Genomic DNA, 17,613 nt, shown 5'->3' on the forward strand with positions numbered 1-17,613 from the left:
TAAGTTGATATTATCAATTACATTTTCACTATATATATATTTTACATTAACCTCTCCTCCCTTATCTTGCCCATTCACCAGTGGTGCTTTTGATACAGATGCCTCTTTAACTAAGTGACTATCTGATTCACTATCAGACGAAATAAAATTTTCCGTACTTTCTTGATCAAAGTTACTAAATGATTTTATATCTAAATGATAAGAATCGTGTGATATATTTTCATCAGTATCATTATCCAAATAATCAGGACTATAGAGACTGCTTTCATCATGAGCAAAGCTTGGAGATTCCAAACCTGGTGGAAGATCTCGACGTTCAGGTGTCTCCGGTCCATCTCCATTAGCACATAAGGTGCCATTGGCAATTATGCTTTCTGAAGCCTGGAGAGCTCGAGGTGATGATGGCTGTGATATCGATATATGTTTCACAGGTGGCGAGCTGGTTTCCTGAGCCTCATGCGACAGAACAACTGAACCACAAGAATGGCTATTGCTCACTGGAAGCAAAGGTTGAGCAGACAAGGATGCACCCACGGTACCTAAACCTCGACGAGACGTGCCCGGAACACGGAGGCTGGTGGATCTGCCAAAAACAGGGACATGTGGGACAAGAAATAACTTTCAGTCATAGGGCATAAGAAACAAAGTAACAAGAACTGTTGCTTGTGATATTAAAATTCCTATTTCAATTTAAACTTAACTTTTTACAAAAATTATGTATTACTCAATTATTCAATATATAAAATAATATTATTATATGTGTGAGCTCAGAATTTCATACACCAAAAGCAATAATTTAATTAGAATTCAGAAAACAAACATTTTTCTGCTATACATAATGATTTAAGATAACATATACTTAAGCTATATTATTAAATATCATGATGAAACACAAGCATCTAAAAAAACAGAATTATTTAAGGTTAAATAAATTAAATCCTTAATTTATATATGAATATCAACTTGCACAGAGACATAGTTACTGTAACATAATAGAACATGACACTATTAATGGGACAAAACACTTGTAGAGTCAAGATATAGAGAACAAGATAACAGTGGAATTGGGCATGATATCGTAACATACGAGCAATGCTTGGTTGGATTACTTAGACTTGTGTGCAAGTCTAAATAATCTTTTTATGTGTGCTAGATACAGGGGAGTGTGTGAAGAAATTTGACCCCAACTCGGCATTTTGATGGGTGATTTATGAGAGTTTGAATTAAAATCGGGGTGCCCATCAAGCTCTCAAGCTACCCAACTCAATGCCAGAGCTCACACTTGTGCATCAGACAACACAGCTACAATCTCCAAGGCAGAATGTGCTGGTCCCACAGGAAGTGGTTATTGTCGGTGACTCTATTGTCAGGGAAACAGGGAAATATGGTGTGCGAGAAGGACAGGCTTATGTTATGTTATGTTATTTTGGTTTTTAGGAGCATTAGCAACTAAGGCCATATTGCTCCTGGAATGTGCGGTGGTTATTCCCTTGACCTTTCTGCCTCCTCCGTATTTGGTGGTGACGGGCTCGAACCCCGGTCTAATCAAGAAGCGTGTGCTACACACTGCTGCTCCTTCCCACCTGGCTACGGAGACGCCTCGAAGGACAGGCAGAATAAGATAAGGGTATGTCAGCCAGGGGCAAAAAAAGACGATGATATTGTTGTACCTGTTGTCACTAATAATATTAAGAGTAGGAGATCTGAGAGCTTACTTAACAAGTACAAGGCAATGTTGAGAAAAAGTCACAAGTTGGGATCAATTTGAAATGTCTGCAATTCTTATGAGACATGATAAGACAGAGTATGTGTTGTGAGTTTTGTCAATCAATTCGGCCCTGGAGAGATTGTGCAAGACTCATGGGAGGAGGGGTTATGCTGTTAATTAAGAAAAACAAACTCTAAGAAAGTGCATCCAGTTGACATAGATGGACAGTGCAATGTTGAGTCAGTTTGGTGTGATATAAGCATTGGGAAAAACAAAATTGAGAGCAGCAGTGTGTTATAGGTCTAATGACTGTGAAGAGTATGCCAAACAGCTATACAGAGAAATAGAGTGGGCCAGCAAGTCAGAATGTCTCATAATGGGGTATTTTTTTAACTTTCCAGATATTGACTGGAACTTGTGGATTGGTCACTTGCACATTAGCAAGACTTTTGTGTGTGAATTTCTTGGATGACTGTTTTCTACAGCAGCATGTTAGAAAGGCAACAAGAGGAAGAAATACTGTTGATCTGGTTATTTTTTTTTTTGATTTGGTAGTTGTTGGCACATCGGCTTCTGTGGCCATATTGCACCTCCCAAGGTTTTTTGCAGTACTTTGATCCAAGCCCGAGGCGGGAATCGAACCCGCGACCTTTGGGTTGCCGGGCAGGTACTTTACCCACTCGGCTAGCCCGGTCGGCTGATCTGGTTATCAGCAGTTATTCTTCATGCATTAAGAATCTGCAAGTAAAAGACCAACTAGGTGGGAGCGATCAATGTACTAAAGTTTAATTTAATTAAAGACATAACTACTGTCAAGGGTAAATGGAAAGGCATTTTTTGCTTTCATAAAGGTTTCAGATGGTTTTAAAATTCTGTGCAGTGGGACCAACTGATGATGCTACCAACAGCAAATTCTAAATGGAAAGTATTCAAGGAAGTAATCAAAGAAGCTACAATGCTTTTCATAGAAATGAAGAAATACCCTTCAAAGCTTAGACCTAAATGGATGTGAGATGAACTATTGAGACACATGGCAGAGAAGAAAACTCCCTTGAATGGATTGAATAAGCTGAATATTAATGGCATTCTTCCACTTGCTGAGACTTGAGAGACTTGAGATCCACTTGAGAGAGCATAAATTCAAGTTGAGGAAGGATAGTTGCATGATAGATGTGTGGAAGTTTGCCTTCAGCCAGTAGGTGGTTGGCTGTTGAAATAGGCTTCCATCTGTTGTTATGGAATGGATTGAATAAATTCAAGGAAGAACTAGGCAAAATTCTTGGAAGGTACAGAGGGGTGAACTGTGTAGGTTTTTATTATTTTTTTATTTATTTATTTATTTATTTATTTTTTTTTTTTTGGCTGATGCTATATAAGCTTGCTTTCTTGCATCATTAGCCATTAATACTACAATGCAGACCAAAAGATGTAAGAAAAATGTCTTCAAATATGTTCTAAAGCAGCAGATAGCATAAAAATTATCAGGTGATAGAGAAGTCTATGGTAGATATAAACTAATCTGTAATCTAGTCACAACAAAGGAAGTTAAGAAAAGAAAGATTATGAGAAGTCTCTGGAAAAGAATGCCAAGTAAAGAATCAAACATTTCTTTACTTATATTAACAGAAGGAAGGGGTTGAATCACATTGGTCCACTTGATGTCACTAGGCTTTTCATACCAACTAAGAAATAATAGTTTAACTGTTGATGATCCTGTTCAGCTTGCCGACAAATTGAATAAGTATTTTTCATCTACTGAGGAGTTCTTTAGGGAGAATAATTCCAGAAGTTCATCAAAATCTAACAGGGAGCTATATGATTTTGTGTATAACTGAGAGGAAAATGGAAGAAAAATTGTTGATCTAAGCCGAAAAAACGATGCCTAGCTACGGAGGCGCCTATTGATGAAGGTATATCACTCTTAATGTCTAAGTTGATACAAAGGTTGGCAGGGTGGTTAATAACAATAATCAGGATAAGCAGGATAATCAGGATTTTGTGGAAGCCACTGCCTGAATAAGATTTTTAAAAAATTGGCCATATGGGCTGAGAAATAGCAGTTGAAGCAGGTAATTGTGCAGTCAAATATTAAGTTCACTGAGTAATGCTGACAGGCTGCCAAGACAGCTCATGAGGTTTTGTCTATGATATACTGAAACTTTGCTAGTAGAGATGAGGAAGTGATTATCCTATTATGTAAGGCAATGGTTAGGCCACATTCTGTATACAGGATGTGGCCTAACCTCATTTTAGGAAGGATATAGATTTGTTGAAAGAGATGCAGAGAAAGGCAATGAGATTGGTGAAGGGAACAAAAGGGTAATCTTACCAAGACTAGCTTTAGTTCTGCAAATTGCAGTGTCTCTAGTTTAGGTACCTGTGAAGTGATCTGATTCAGGTGTTTGAGGCTTTGAATGGATTGAGCAAGCTCAATGCTGATGGCATTCTTCCTGTGGTTCAGACTACACACATGAGCAGGCATAAATTCAAATCGAGGAAGGCTGGTTGCAGGACAGATAGATAGCAGTTTGCCTTCAGCGCAGGTGGTTGAATGCTGGAATAAACTGTCATTATGTTGTTGTTTTTGCAGGAAGTAGCCAGGTTGAATAAATTCAAGGAAGAACAAGATAAATTATTGAAGGGAATGGACAGGTGATGTGGGAGGTTTTTTTTTTTTATTTTATTTCCTTTTTTTTTGTTGATGCTTTATAAGCTTTCTTTCTTGCATCATATGTGCTACTAGCTAATAATATAGAAAATTTATTTATTATGCTGTTAAGTTCTTGATAGACCAAGAAAGTCACTTAACTGCTTTAGGGTATAAAGTGTTAAGTGAAAGTTTGAACTCTTGGTTTGAGTGTGTGGGGTAACAAATTTATCAATATCATGAATAAATATTGAAAACAATAAAGGGCCTAACAGTGAACCTAAGAGACTCCACTAATATCATTTGTCCAAGAAGAGTAGAGCCCATTAATAACCACTCTACCTTCTGCCATTCACCCATCTCTTTATCCATAGCAATAACTGGCCTCTCAGGAATTTACTGATCACTATAATCCCAAACTGTGTTCCTTGAACTGAAATTGAACTACTTTCTTCTTAAGTGATCTTTATCACCTAACAAAATTTTGCCAAAACTTGCTTTTGCAAGATGTATTTTGAAAGTTAAAGCTGTACACAGTCTACAGGACTCTTTCTTAGGAAGAATATCTACTGGTGTAATCACAGATAATCTACAACCTCTAATGTCTACTGCTCTGATCCTGATGTCTCATCCTACTATACCTTCTAATTATGCCATCTTTCCCTGGGAGTTTCTGACATCAGATTTCTTCTTTCAGATCCTGTTGTCTTGCTTCAGTTCCTTGACACACAATTCTTGATGATGGTCTGGGCTGATACAGTGTTTTCTCTGAAAGGGATTTGCTTGTTTTTGTCTTCCTTTATCTTATCTCTCATCCTTTTTATACCTAGATTGATAGATGTGAGAGTCTGTTTCTGTTTGTGTCTATGTGATACCTTATGTGAGCATCATCATTGCTGGCAACACAAGATGGGCACCTTCTTCACTTTTCTTGGTGTAGCCAGATCTTTTTCCCTCAATTTAGAGGTGTGGTGGGATTATGCTGGCAACATTAAGATGATTTTTTTTTTTTTTACTTGCTCTTCTCCATGTTGCAGAGTTTGCCTCAGCACTCATGGAAAATCAGAACATACAGATCTGACCTTACACCCAATAGAGGGTACATGCATAATTGTGATCCACCTCCTGCTCACATGGGCGAGTACTGAGAAGGAGGCTTCTTGGTGATTCGCTGTTTCCCATAACAAAGAGGCCATAAACAACACACACACACACACACACACACACACACACACACACACACACACACACACACACACACACACACACACACACACACACACACACACGCACGCACGCACGCACGCACACAGCACAAACATAGCATTTTACTCATTTCTGGTCATCCTATTGTTGCAGTTCACTGTTCATCACAGTGAACTGCAACAGAGTTGAACTAACATTTAGGAGTTGCCCTACTTGAGATACAATACACATCCAATATACCCATCATCTTTCACATCTTGGGGACATGTTATTATACTGAAGAGTAAACTGTAAAGAAAGAGAGACTGCATATGGCTTACTCTCTTATGTAGAGTGTCATAAAACCAAAACTGACAAGCATGGGAGCAATCTATGCTCCCATACTGGTTTCTCTGCAAATAATGTTTCAATATGGAAGCATACTTGTTTACTTTCAAGAACTTGAAGAGTAAACCCAAAAACATACTTCCAATGAATTCCATAAACTGTTTTCAGCTGGTGAAAAAGAAACAAATTCTTGGAGTTTTAAAAGGTGAGCCACAATGTAGATTTGTAAAAATATATGTGCAATAAATTTTCACTCTAAAAATATGACTTTTATGAAATTACTTTTTAAATCTAAATGCATACTTTTAATTCAAACTTAGGATTTTATATTTGGCACCGACCAAATAAGTTGACCTTAAAATTTCAGATGTTCTTTGATTCAAAGGTCAACATAGCTGGAATAATTCCTGCAATATTACTATAATAGTGATGCAAATGCAACAGCAACTCTGTAAATAGTAAGTTACTCACAGAAAGTGGAGCCTACGCTTCAATTTTTTTTTAGTTGAACTTTTACATAAGCTGGTATTGGTAGCCTATTTATAGTCATTCTATGAAATTTCTCAGAACCATCACAGATAAGAGAAAAAGAAATTAGGATTTAAACTCTGATGCTTCCATTTGACAACTGTATGAACAGTAGAAACTATCAAAGATGCCTGAAGGGCTTGAAGTTAGAAAACATGTAATATATTCCATAAAAATCATGTTCACCCACAATGTAATGACTATCAGCAAACACTCATGAAAAGAATGAACTGATGAGAAAAGTCTAAAGTTCCAGAGAATGAGTGTAATATGCCTCTTTCTACAGAATTAGTGTTATCGAGTGAACCACAGATGGAACAATACATAAGTGGAGTTAGTTAGTTAGTTATTTGGTTTTTAGGAGCATTAGCAACTAAGGCCATATTGCTCCGGGAATATGCGGTGGTCATTCGCTGACCTTTCCGCATCCTCCGTATTTGGTGGTGACGGGCTCGAACCCCGGTCTAATCAAGAAGCGTGTGCTACGCACTGCTGCTCCTTCCCACCTGGCTACGGAGGCGCCAATACATAAGTGGAAAAGACACAATAACATATATTCATCTGCTTGGTATGTTGTAGTAGTAATAGAGCATGTGATGCAAGAAAGCAAGCATCACATGCTCATGAAAGCTTGTGTATCATAAGCAAAAAAAAAAAAAATTCAAACATCCATTCCCTCTAAACATTTGTCCAGTTCCTCCTTAAATTTATTTAAGTTATCAACTTCCACAACGACAGATGGAAGTTTGTTCCAGTAATTAACCACCCACTAGCTAAAGCCAAATTTCAGCACATCTACCCTACAACTGTCTTTCCTCAATTTGAATTTATGTCCCCTCAGGTTCGTAATCTGATCAAGCAGAAAAATCCCATCAGAATTCAGCACGCTCAACCCATTCAAGGCCTTATACACCTCAATCAGATCATCTCGCAGGTGCCTAGTCTCCAGCGCTGCAATTTGCAGAACTTAAGTCTTTCTTGGTAAGAGGACCCCTTCATTCCCCTCACCAATCTTGTTGCCCTACTCTTTACACACTCAAGCAACTTTGCATCCTTCCTAAAATGAGGCCTCCAGACCTGTATGCAGTACTCAAGGCATTATGCTACGTTATGATATTAGGCAAGGTCTGTTCAAAAGGTATAAAGATCAATGCTGTTGAAACTAAAATTTTACATTTTAGTTTGGGATAATCTAGTTCAATATATGCTCACTCTGCAGATGCAATTCATGTAACACATCTGCTATTGCAAAAACAATATGCTTGAAGCAGTTTTTGTAAACACTAAAAGTGGCACTAGGTTTTATGGTTTATACATAATCACACCCTATGATACATTAAGTTTTTTTGTGATATTATGATCTGGTGCTTTCTAATGTTTTCTTCAAGTTGCAGGAAGAAAAATTTGTTATAAATTATGCTGAGTTAGTAGGTATGCTGTACTGGTGAAAAATTCTAGAGTCAGAGTTCCACTTTTCTCGTCACATCTTCAAATTGCATTCTTAAAACATATAAATGTAAATAAGTGGCAACTGATCATTTGCTCTTGGGGTGGATATTTGTAATAAAAAATGCAAAAGTCATTTTCAAAGAAAACAATCAGCTCAACTCAAATCCTGACCAAATCAACCCACAACATATAAAATCTGCACAAATATGGACATCATGTGCACAGATATAGACCTATGCCTATGTGTGTTTCACTGAGTGATCAACATTACAGTGCCAGAAGAATGTGGATACTTGAACATAATAATTGGATTGACAACTACAGGTGACCCCCGCTAAGCGAGCGCCGCATTCCCATAAAGTAACATATGTATTTGTGAGTTGCGGTCGGTGCCATAGGATATTCTTAATCAATAATAAACGGTAGTGAAAAGATGCACAAATGTCGGTCAAAATATTTAATATTCAAATATTTGTACATATAAAATATTCCGCATTACATGCGTATATAATTATTTGGTAACTACTTACGTATCAAAATGAAACTTAAAATTCCAATTAAAATCATGAATTTAATTGATCTAAATTGATTTAATTTAATTGATGAATTTAATTATGAAAAATGTGTCGATTTTGGGTTGAACTTTGGCCCTCTTCCAAATAAACTAAAAGAGGCATTAATTTTAAATTCCCTGCAGTCACCACCCAACAATAAAGTCAACCGATCCTTCGCCGCTTTGAAACCTGGCATGTTTTTTTCATCTTTCAATATGAAACTTCTTTTAGGCATTCGTTTCCACAAAAGTCCTGCTTCATTTATGTTATAAACTTGTTGAGAAGTATAACACACAATACCCCTCTTCAATAATTTTAACAAGTTATTTTTTGAAAGTTTCGGCTCTTTGATCTGCACTTGCGGCTTCTCCCTGGATTTTAAATCTATTCAACCAGCCCTTACTAGTTTTAAATGGTTCCAATTTTTTTTTTTTTAGGTGAGTTTTCTTCAGATCATCATATAGGCTAATCTCTCTCTCTTTTTTATTATTTATAATATTTAACTTAACTGAATTCGCGTTGGATATTATCTTCAATAAAATTAGTTAGTCTTTCCATTTCAATCCTAATAGCCGGCCCTAGCCCTAGTTGCTTGCAGTGGAACAGTATCTTTCCCGCTGCTAAAATTAATTCTTTATTATTTTTTTTATAATTGTTCTTACAGTTAATCTTGCAAGTCATAAATTTTGGCACACATCCGCTTGTCTTTGACCGGATCGATTCGCTTCAAAACGTCTAATTTGATTTTCAAATTCAGTCTTTTTCTTACATTTATAGTCTTCGTATTGCGCTCAGATGTTGTTGCTTTTTCATTCTTATCGGCCATTATTAACTCTTCGAAAATTTTTCGAATTGCCGATAAGAATTTTTCATTCTTATCGGCCATTATTAACTCTGCGTTGGTTGCATTAATCATGATACAATGTTCGAGTAAACTGTCCGTTTCGCACGATGTCTAATACTGTACTGCGTGATGACTAGACTTCGGATAAATGCATATAACGCAAATATTACAAGCAATATACGTGATCATTTATTAAAATGTTGATCTCCGAACTACGTAACAAGTCACTGTACTGCAATTAAATTAGCGCGCGAGAGAATTTCACTGAGTGTGAAATTCTCTGTGGGAATATTTCTCAGGTCGCCGTGGGAAACGTTTTAACAGTATTTTTATATTCATTTTCAAGCTATCGACTCCATCAAATGAAACGATTTCGTTAAATATGCCAAAAATGCAATCTGTATAAGAGCGTTATAGTGATCTATAACAGCGTTATAGTCAGATACGGGTTATAATATAAGAACAGCGTTATAGCGAATCAGCGTAAAGCGAACCGCGTTATAACGGGGGCCTGCTGTAATTGCATTGTATGATCATGACAGATGAGTTCAGATTGCAGTCAGATTCTCATTGGGTACTAGCATGGCATGAAAGAGGAACTGGAAATGACCCTGTGTACAAACAGAATGCAGTCAGCTCGGTGGAGATGGACTGCTGCAATGAGGTGGCATTAGTCTCTGTGATAATATAGAACTTCTATGTCATCAGGAAGGGGACCTGAATGCATGGAGGTATACAGATGAGATCATGCTGCACTTGGATTGTTCTTCCCTATGCTGGTGCTGTTAGGAAAGAGTTCATTCTGATGGATGACAATGCTCAGCCTCATTTTTTTTTTTTTTTTTTTTTTATGAAAACCCCAAACACGAAAGGTATCAAAACCTATAGTACTCAGTACCATGCATGGGTTGAAGGAGAAGTATGGGGGGGGGGGATGCCGGAATCTTTGCTCTAGAGACTAAATATGGGTTTCACCACTTCAAGCCTCCAATATAGAGCATGGCTGATCAGGCACCTCCGTAGCCAGGTGGGAAGGAGCAGCAGTGCGTAGCACACACTTCTTGATTAGACCGGGGTTCAAACCTGTCACCACCAAATACGGAGGATGCGGAAAGGTCAGGGAATGATCACCGCATATTCCCAGAGCAATATGGCCTTAGTTGCTAATGCTCCTAAAAACCAAATAACAACAACAATGGCTGATCAACATGTTGGAAGGGGGTACCTTCCATATGGATTGATCTCACCCTCCCCAACAAGAGTGGCAGCTGATTACACAATAACTCATTGATACTTGAATTTTATCAATGCATGGTATGCTACCAATTGCTTCCGACCATATCCCTCATACCAAAGTCATTTTCTATGCACATGCATTTCACACAACAGTGACAAAAAATGTTCCTAAAAGTTTTCAGTGCTTTGCTTCTGATATGTCATGTTTTGATAAAGCTGCAGTTACTGTTCACTTTGCAACTATGAACATTTCTGACATACACTGATTGAGACTTAATTTCGACTAAGTCACAAGGTACATATCATCAGATTTACATAAACATTGCTTGCATATGCTTAGACCACCTAACTGTTCTGACTGATACATACAGTATCAACCCACTGCCTCTTATTCTTCAGCTACTTCTCAATCTCCCATCAAGATCTGGCCAATAATCTCAATACAGCTAATACGGCAATCTCTCATGTGAGACTGTCAAATGCTTTGCTGCAATATAGGTACGAGGGGGTATCAAAAAGTTCATACCCTTACCCAGGAGCATATTCAGGGGGGAGGAGGCAAGAGGGAACATATGCCCTCCCTTAACCAAATATTTGAAATTAAAGAAGAAAAAAAATGCAGGAGGCATTTTGCTTCTTCTCTATTTGCCAAGGGGTTTCAGTGTATGAAGAGCTAACTGAAAGACAAAATCTCCAAAAAAAAAACAATAATTTTGTTTAGTAGCGTAGCTATGCCAATGCAGTTGCATTTGGGCCCAAGCTTGAAAGGGGTCCATGAAATTTGGAAGACAGATTCATTTCTCAAGACAATTATCTAATTTCATTAATATACGAGCATTTTTTAAAATTAAATGTAACACATTCTTATCAGCACAGCAACTGGCCATCCAAGTATTGTTTTGACTGTGCATTGCTTATACAAATAGTAGCAAATAAAATATAGTCATGAAATATTCAGAAAAACCAGTGCCAAATATAGCTATACATCACATCTGATTTTATTCTAGTGTTGAATTCATTTTACATTTTTTGTGTAGGTGAGTATACTGATTGTTGTCGGAGGGCAATATGTTTTATTTTACAACACACAAGTATGTCATATAACAGTCTAGATATGGCCAGTGTTGTCGTTTTAGTGCCTTAGATTTGGCTTTTTATTCGAAAGGACTATGAATGAGTTATTACTATGCTAACCAGACACATCTAAATTGCCGATCCTTTGTTCCTTCTGTATGTGGATGACGTTCTGTAAGTGACTGATGCATTGGGAGGAACCCTTCATGTAATTAGCATTTATCCTGTGGTGTTCAGAGAGTGGATTAAACAATGACAAGGAAGAGTAAAACATCTACTTCAGTCACCCCAAAATTAGCAGGTCTCGATCACACAAGTTGTCTGCCTAACATCATTCCAAAGCATGCAGTTTCATTAAATTTAAGGTTTTGAGGTTCATTTGCTATTTTCACAACAACGTTCTACCCTTGTCTATTGCTTTCTTTCTATTTAGCCATCAAAACTGGACTTTGTCGCTTTTAATACATTTTATAACCATTAAATATTCTGTTTTCGCTTGTGGTGGGAAAATCTGTTGCAAAGTTACTTGAAGGAGAAATTGGGGAAATGAGTGGGAAACGAAACAAAAAAATTCAGTCAAGCACAGATATTTTAATTTTGCTTTATTGGCAGAGAAAGAAAGTTCTGAAGCTGTTATCAAGCATCATGTACTATTCTGTGATTCTACATTTTCAAGTGCAGTGATCTTGCATTTTAAAGTTTCTCAGAGCATGAAAAAACTTCCCATTACAACTATTCTTTTCTAACCTGTGATAGAAAGGCTGAAAATGTAAGTACATTTATTATTCCAGTTTTCATTCACAAATTGTGGATGGTCCACATTCACAAATCCATGATGTTGGCTATCATCAAACGTTGTCCAGTTTTGATACCAATGTTACTCATTGCTGTAGATTTATTATTATTTTTTACTATTCTTTGCATTTTGTTACAAATTGACAGAACAATCTGTAATTTTGTTACTCTGGTGTCAGTATCATTTTATTTTATTTTTTATTGAAAACCTGTTGATGGATCATTTACAGATTATAGAAAGATATAATATTAATTTCAAAAAGTTATTTTCCTTGTCTTCACCTTTTATTTTCATTTTGCGCCCAGTAAACAATGAATGCGCAGATCTCTCAATATAGAAGTATACACTGATTTGCTTTAAGTGCGCAATGCAATGCCAATTTTGCAGTGATTCTGTAATACGTAATTTTATGAATGAATTTTCTGTTTATACTCCAGGGCAACCATACGGCCAGAAGAGTTCAACCTACCTAACCTAACCAAGATAGGGATAATACAAGAAACAGCACAGTATTTAGCAGTCAGGGGCATGGGCATCAAGCAGAATATTTTGCAAAGTGGTGTACGCGTGTGGGAATAAATTTTTTTGTTCACCACATTTTCGAATACATGCAATATTTTAATTACGTCAAGTTTGACTGATTTACGTGTACAGCCGAGCCAACATTTCTGATCGGTGAGAGAAAATACTTGAGTTTTGAAAGAAAGAATGTACTGTTTTAATGTTTCAATAAATTAATGAAAATATTAAAAATCGTGAATTACTTTGAAATCCAAAGGTGGTACATTTGCAAGTCCTTGCATGGTGCAAGTGCCCATGGTCACAGGCTTGAACGTCGGTCACTCAAGGTACGTTTGCATATGCACCCTCATGCAATCACTCGGCTACGGTGGCCTTCATGTACGTGAATATATTATTCCAGTTTTCATAAGTTTATGTGATGGTCCATTCACAAATTATGAATGGTCCGTGGCAATCATCAAACATTGTATAGTTTGTGATACTAATATATGTTACCCATTGCTCTAGATATATATTTTTTTTATTTTTTACTATTCTTTGCATTTTGTTACAATTTGACAGAACAATATGTAATTTTATTACTCTGATGTCCGTAATTTGTTTTTTATTGAAAATTTGTTGCTGGATCATTTACAGTTCAGAGAAAGATATAATAATATGAAGTTTCACCAATCACTCCGAAATCTTCAACTTCCTCGCTTTGACGACTTTCTGCAGTCTAACTTTCCTAATACAGAGGGTTGCTTTATGCTGGTTCACTTTTCGAATTACTGGAGTAGACTGCCCAAAACATAGATGCAGTAACTTAAATCATTTCCTAATGCAAACGACTGTATGAATAGGTTTGACAGAGTGTTGATGAAAACTTGTCCTTTTTCGTTGGTGATGATTCAATTACTTTCAGTAGGTAACTAATTTTTTTTTTTTTTTTTTTTTTACTAATGAATTTTCATATTAAACTATAGTGTGTAATTTTTCCCCTTTTTGAAAATGAGCAAAAAGTATGGTCAACACTTTCATGATCAATGATTCAAAGATGCTAAATACAAGAACTGGCTCTACAAATTAAACGGTGATTATTTTAAACGTTTTTGTAAATACTGTAAATGCACTCTGACAGCCGAATTAATGATATTGAAAGGCATCGTAATACAAACAAAGCACAAGGAAGCCGAAGAGCCCTTTAGTTTTCAGCATCAGAGAGAGTATTGCCATTCAACAAAATTGGTGACACAGAATGTGCAACAGCAGAAAGCAGCATATCATTTTTCATAGCTGTGCAGGGGATGGATGTTTTGTAAGGCCTGAAGCTTATACAATTTTTGGGACCCTCTTTAAGAAAAAGAATACAAAATTTCTTTGTATTTTTCTTAAAGTTGGTGGCCACTCAAACCATGGATGCCAGCAGCATGGTGCAAGTGCACCACCTTTGGATTTCAAAGTAGTACACAATTTTTAATATTTTCATTAATTTATTGAAACATTAAAACAATACGAATTCTTTCTTTCAAAATACAAGTACTTTCTCTCACTAATCACGAAACATTGGCTCGGCTTTACATGTAAATCAGTCAAACTTGACTTAATTAAAATACTGCATGTATTCGAAAATTTACTCCCATGTGTACCACTACCTTGCAAAATATCCTGCCGGCACCCATAACTCCAACACTACCCAACATGGTAGTGTGAAGGTTTGTTTGTTTGTTATTTCGTTTTTAGGAGCATTAGCAACTAAGGGCATATTGCTCCAGGGATATGCGGTGGTCATTCCCTGACCTGCATCCTCTGTATTTGGTGGGCACGGGCTCGAACTAGTGTGAAGAAGGGAAAGTCGGAATGGAAAGAGACAGCAATGTTAACCAATTGTGGTTAAAATAGCTTACTTTTGCAAATCTTACAAAAACATATGACCATGGGAACATATTGCTATGACCCCACCCAGGGCCTTGAAGGGGCCCATGCAAGTGAGGGGCCTTGAAGCTTAAGCTTCATTAACTTCACTGTAAATCCGCCTCTGCACGAACTTTTGTTATTCTTTCCTTTTATAATTTTCTTATATATTTCATAAAGTTGTTTGCTCTGTGTGTTATATTGCCAAATGTTTTGAAATAATATATTATTGTCATTTTTTGTGATTATTATTCACATGCTTTCCTAATATTCAAATAAAGAATCAATAAAACATTATTTATGTGCATGTATAAGTGTACCCAAGTCCATCTAAAAAAAAAAAAAAAAAACACCTGGTCGCCATGCTCCCCTTACGATGATACCTGGATATACCACTGCCCTTACCTAGAAATAATAGCCCTAGAAAGGTGAAACTTCGCATGATCTTTAATCCTTTTCTATGTACTCTCCATGTACAGTAACACATTTCTCCCATCTATGGATCAGTTGTTTAATGCCTTGATCATAGAAGTCTGCACTTTTTGCTTGAAACCACAATTCCACTTCGCTGATGACTTCCTCAGATGAATCAAAGTGGCATCCATGCAATGGTTTCTTCATTTCTCGAAACAAGAAGAAGTTTGACAGTGATAGGGCAAGAGAACAGGGTGGCTGCTTCAGTAGTTTGAAGCCACAGGCAACAAAGTTGGTGGTGGCAACAACCGTGTGAGCCGGTGCATTGTCTGACAGAAGACGGACACCTTTGGTTAACATTCCATGCCTTTTCACTTTCAAAGCATCACGTAACTTTTTCAAAAGATTTCTGTAGTATTCTCTGGTAAGTGTGGAACCACGAAGTAGGTAATCTATCAGGATAACCCCTTTTCTGTCCCAAAACACGAAGAACACCACCTTCTTTGCAGAGGGAGTGGTCTTTGCCTTTTTTTAGGAAGTGCACTTCCACTGCTTTGACATGTATTTAGTCTCCAGATCACACTGGTACACCCAGCATTTGTCACCAACCGATCAAAAAAGTTCCCAACATCTGCATTACACAAATCCAACAGTTGGCGAGAACATTGCATTCGAAATTGCTTCCACAAAGGCATCAGCAATCTTGGAATCCATCGAGTGGAGACCATAGACATGTGTAGATGGTCATGTAAAATGCTGTAGGCAGACCCATAACTAATTCCCACTGCATTTTCAATGAAATGAATTGTCACACGTCTGTCACTCAGCCTTTGCAACTGTCTCACTGTCTGTGGATATTGATGGCCTTCCTTCTCTTTTCTCATCAAAGACACTTGTACGGCCACACTGGAACTCTCATTTCCACTTTCTTACAGTGTCATAGGATGCAATTCTGACCATACATAACTTTCATTACTTCATCAATTTCCTGAGCTTTCTTCCCCTGCAAATGCAGGAACTTGATCACTGCTCGATGTTCCACTTTGTCAACCATAGCGCCCTTCCTCAGATTCCAGGCTCCACCTCTGGGTATGATCACCTACGGGAATGAAATTTCACATGTTAGTCACTGAATACATGCACATAAATAATGTTTTATTGATTCTTTATTTGAATATTAGGAAAGCATGTGAATAATAATACATAATAATCACAAAAAATGACAATAATATATTATTTCAAAACATTTGGCAATATAACACAGAACAAACAAGTTTATGAAATATATAAGAAAATTATAAAAGGAAAGAATAACAGAAGTTTGTGCAGAGGCGGATTTACAGTGAAGTTAATGAAGCTTAAGCTTCAAGGCCCCTCACTTGCATGGGCCCCTTCAAGGCCCTGGGTGGGGTCATAGCAATATGTTCCCATGGTCATATGTTTTTGTAAGATTTGCAATATAAGTTGTAGACAACTTATATTAAAAACAGCATCTTCCTACTAATGTTTTATCTAGGTCAGGGTACGAACTTTTTGATACCCCTCGTATATATAAAATTATTTCTTGGATCCAACTCTTGTGCGACCACACGATATTAGTTTTGAGAGTAGGATTCATATTAGTTTATAAGACTGATTAAATAAACTGTTCCCTTTACAAAGCAAAATGTCAATCCATTTAGGATACCTCTTAAGATGATCCCATAATGCTTTCAAAATATTCAATGGTTTTTTAAATCCTCCATTTTTACTCTTGATGACGTATCATTCCAAAATGTATCCATTGAGATTTTAGCATCATGCTCAATTTCATCTACACCTGCTATCTTTCCACATTTTTCTAAAATTTTAAAGAACAGATTTTTTGATACTTTGTCATACAATTTTTCAAGGTCAACAAACTCTGGATATGGGTGTTGTGGCACATTTGTATAACTTTCCTAAAATTTCCCTTAGTGTAAGTACAATATGTGAATATGTTATCTCCTTGACCTAAAACCTGACTGCTTGCCAGGATTACAATCAATAATACTTCTAACCCTCTTCACTTGCAAAGATTTTACTTGCACAGAACCCACTTGCATAGATCTTACCTGTTATATGAATGATTGCAATTTTTCTGTAATTGCCATATCAAGCTTTATTCTCTTTCATATATATTGGGCCCATCAGTGCTTTGCTCCAATCATTCAGAAGTTACACTCCAGAAAATTGTCTGGGTAATACGATGTAACCATTGTGAGATTATTATTTGACCTCTCACCCCTTATATTTTAGCATTTGAAATCTATTTCATTTACACCTGCCTTTACATACTTGAAATTTTCCATGAACTTTTCTACATGAAAAACAGAGGTATCCAACTGATCCATTTTAACCTTTTGCTCCGTTTCAGTAATATCTTCAGCATCTTCA

At 36.8% G+C, this 17,613-nt stretch overlaps 1 protein-coding gene across 4 annotated transcripts in view; it reads right to left on the reverse strand.

The window, feature by feature from the left end:
* LOC150075997 (FERM, ARHGEF and pleckstrin domain-containing protein 2-like) overlaps positions 1-17,613 on the reverse strand; it is a 582,027-nt gene that overhangs the window by 337,955 nt on the left and 226,459 nt on the right. For all 4 annotated transcript variants that reach the window (XM_090387911.1, XM_090387910.1, XM_090387913.1 and 1 more), the window contains one exon: positions 297-583. In XM_090387911.1, coding sequence (XP_090244037.1) covers positions 297-583 — 287 coding nt within the window. The remainder of the gene's footprint in view (positions 1-296; positions 584-17,613) is intronic.

Source organism: Mastigoproctus giganteus, chromosome 13 (genome assembly GCF_048544385.1).
Source record: "Mastigoproctus giganteus isolate SK-2022 chromosome 13, ASM4854438v1, whole genome shotgun sequence".
In the NCBI taxonomy this organism is placed as follows: domain Eukaryota; kingdom Metazoa; phylum Arthropoda; class Arachnida; order Uropygi; family Thelyphonidae; genus Mastigoproctus; species Mastigoproctus giganteus.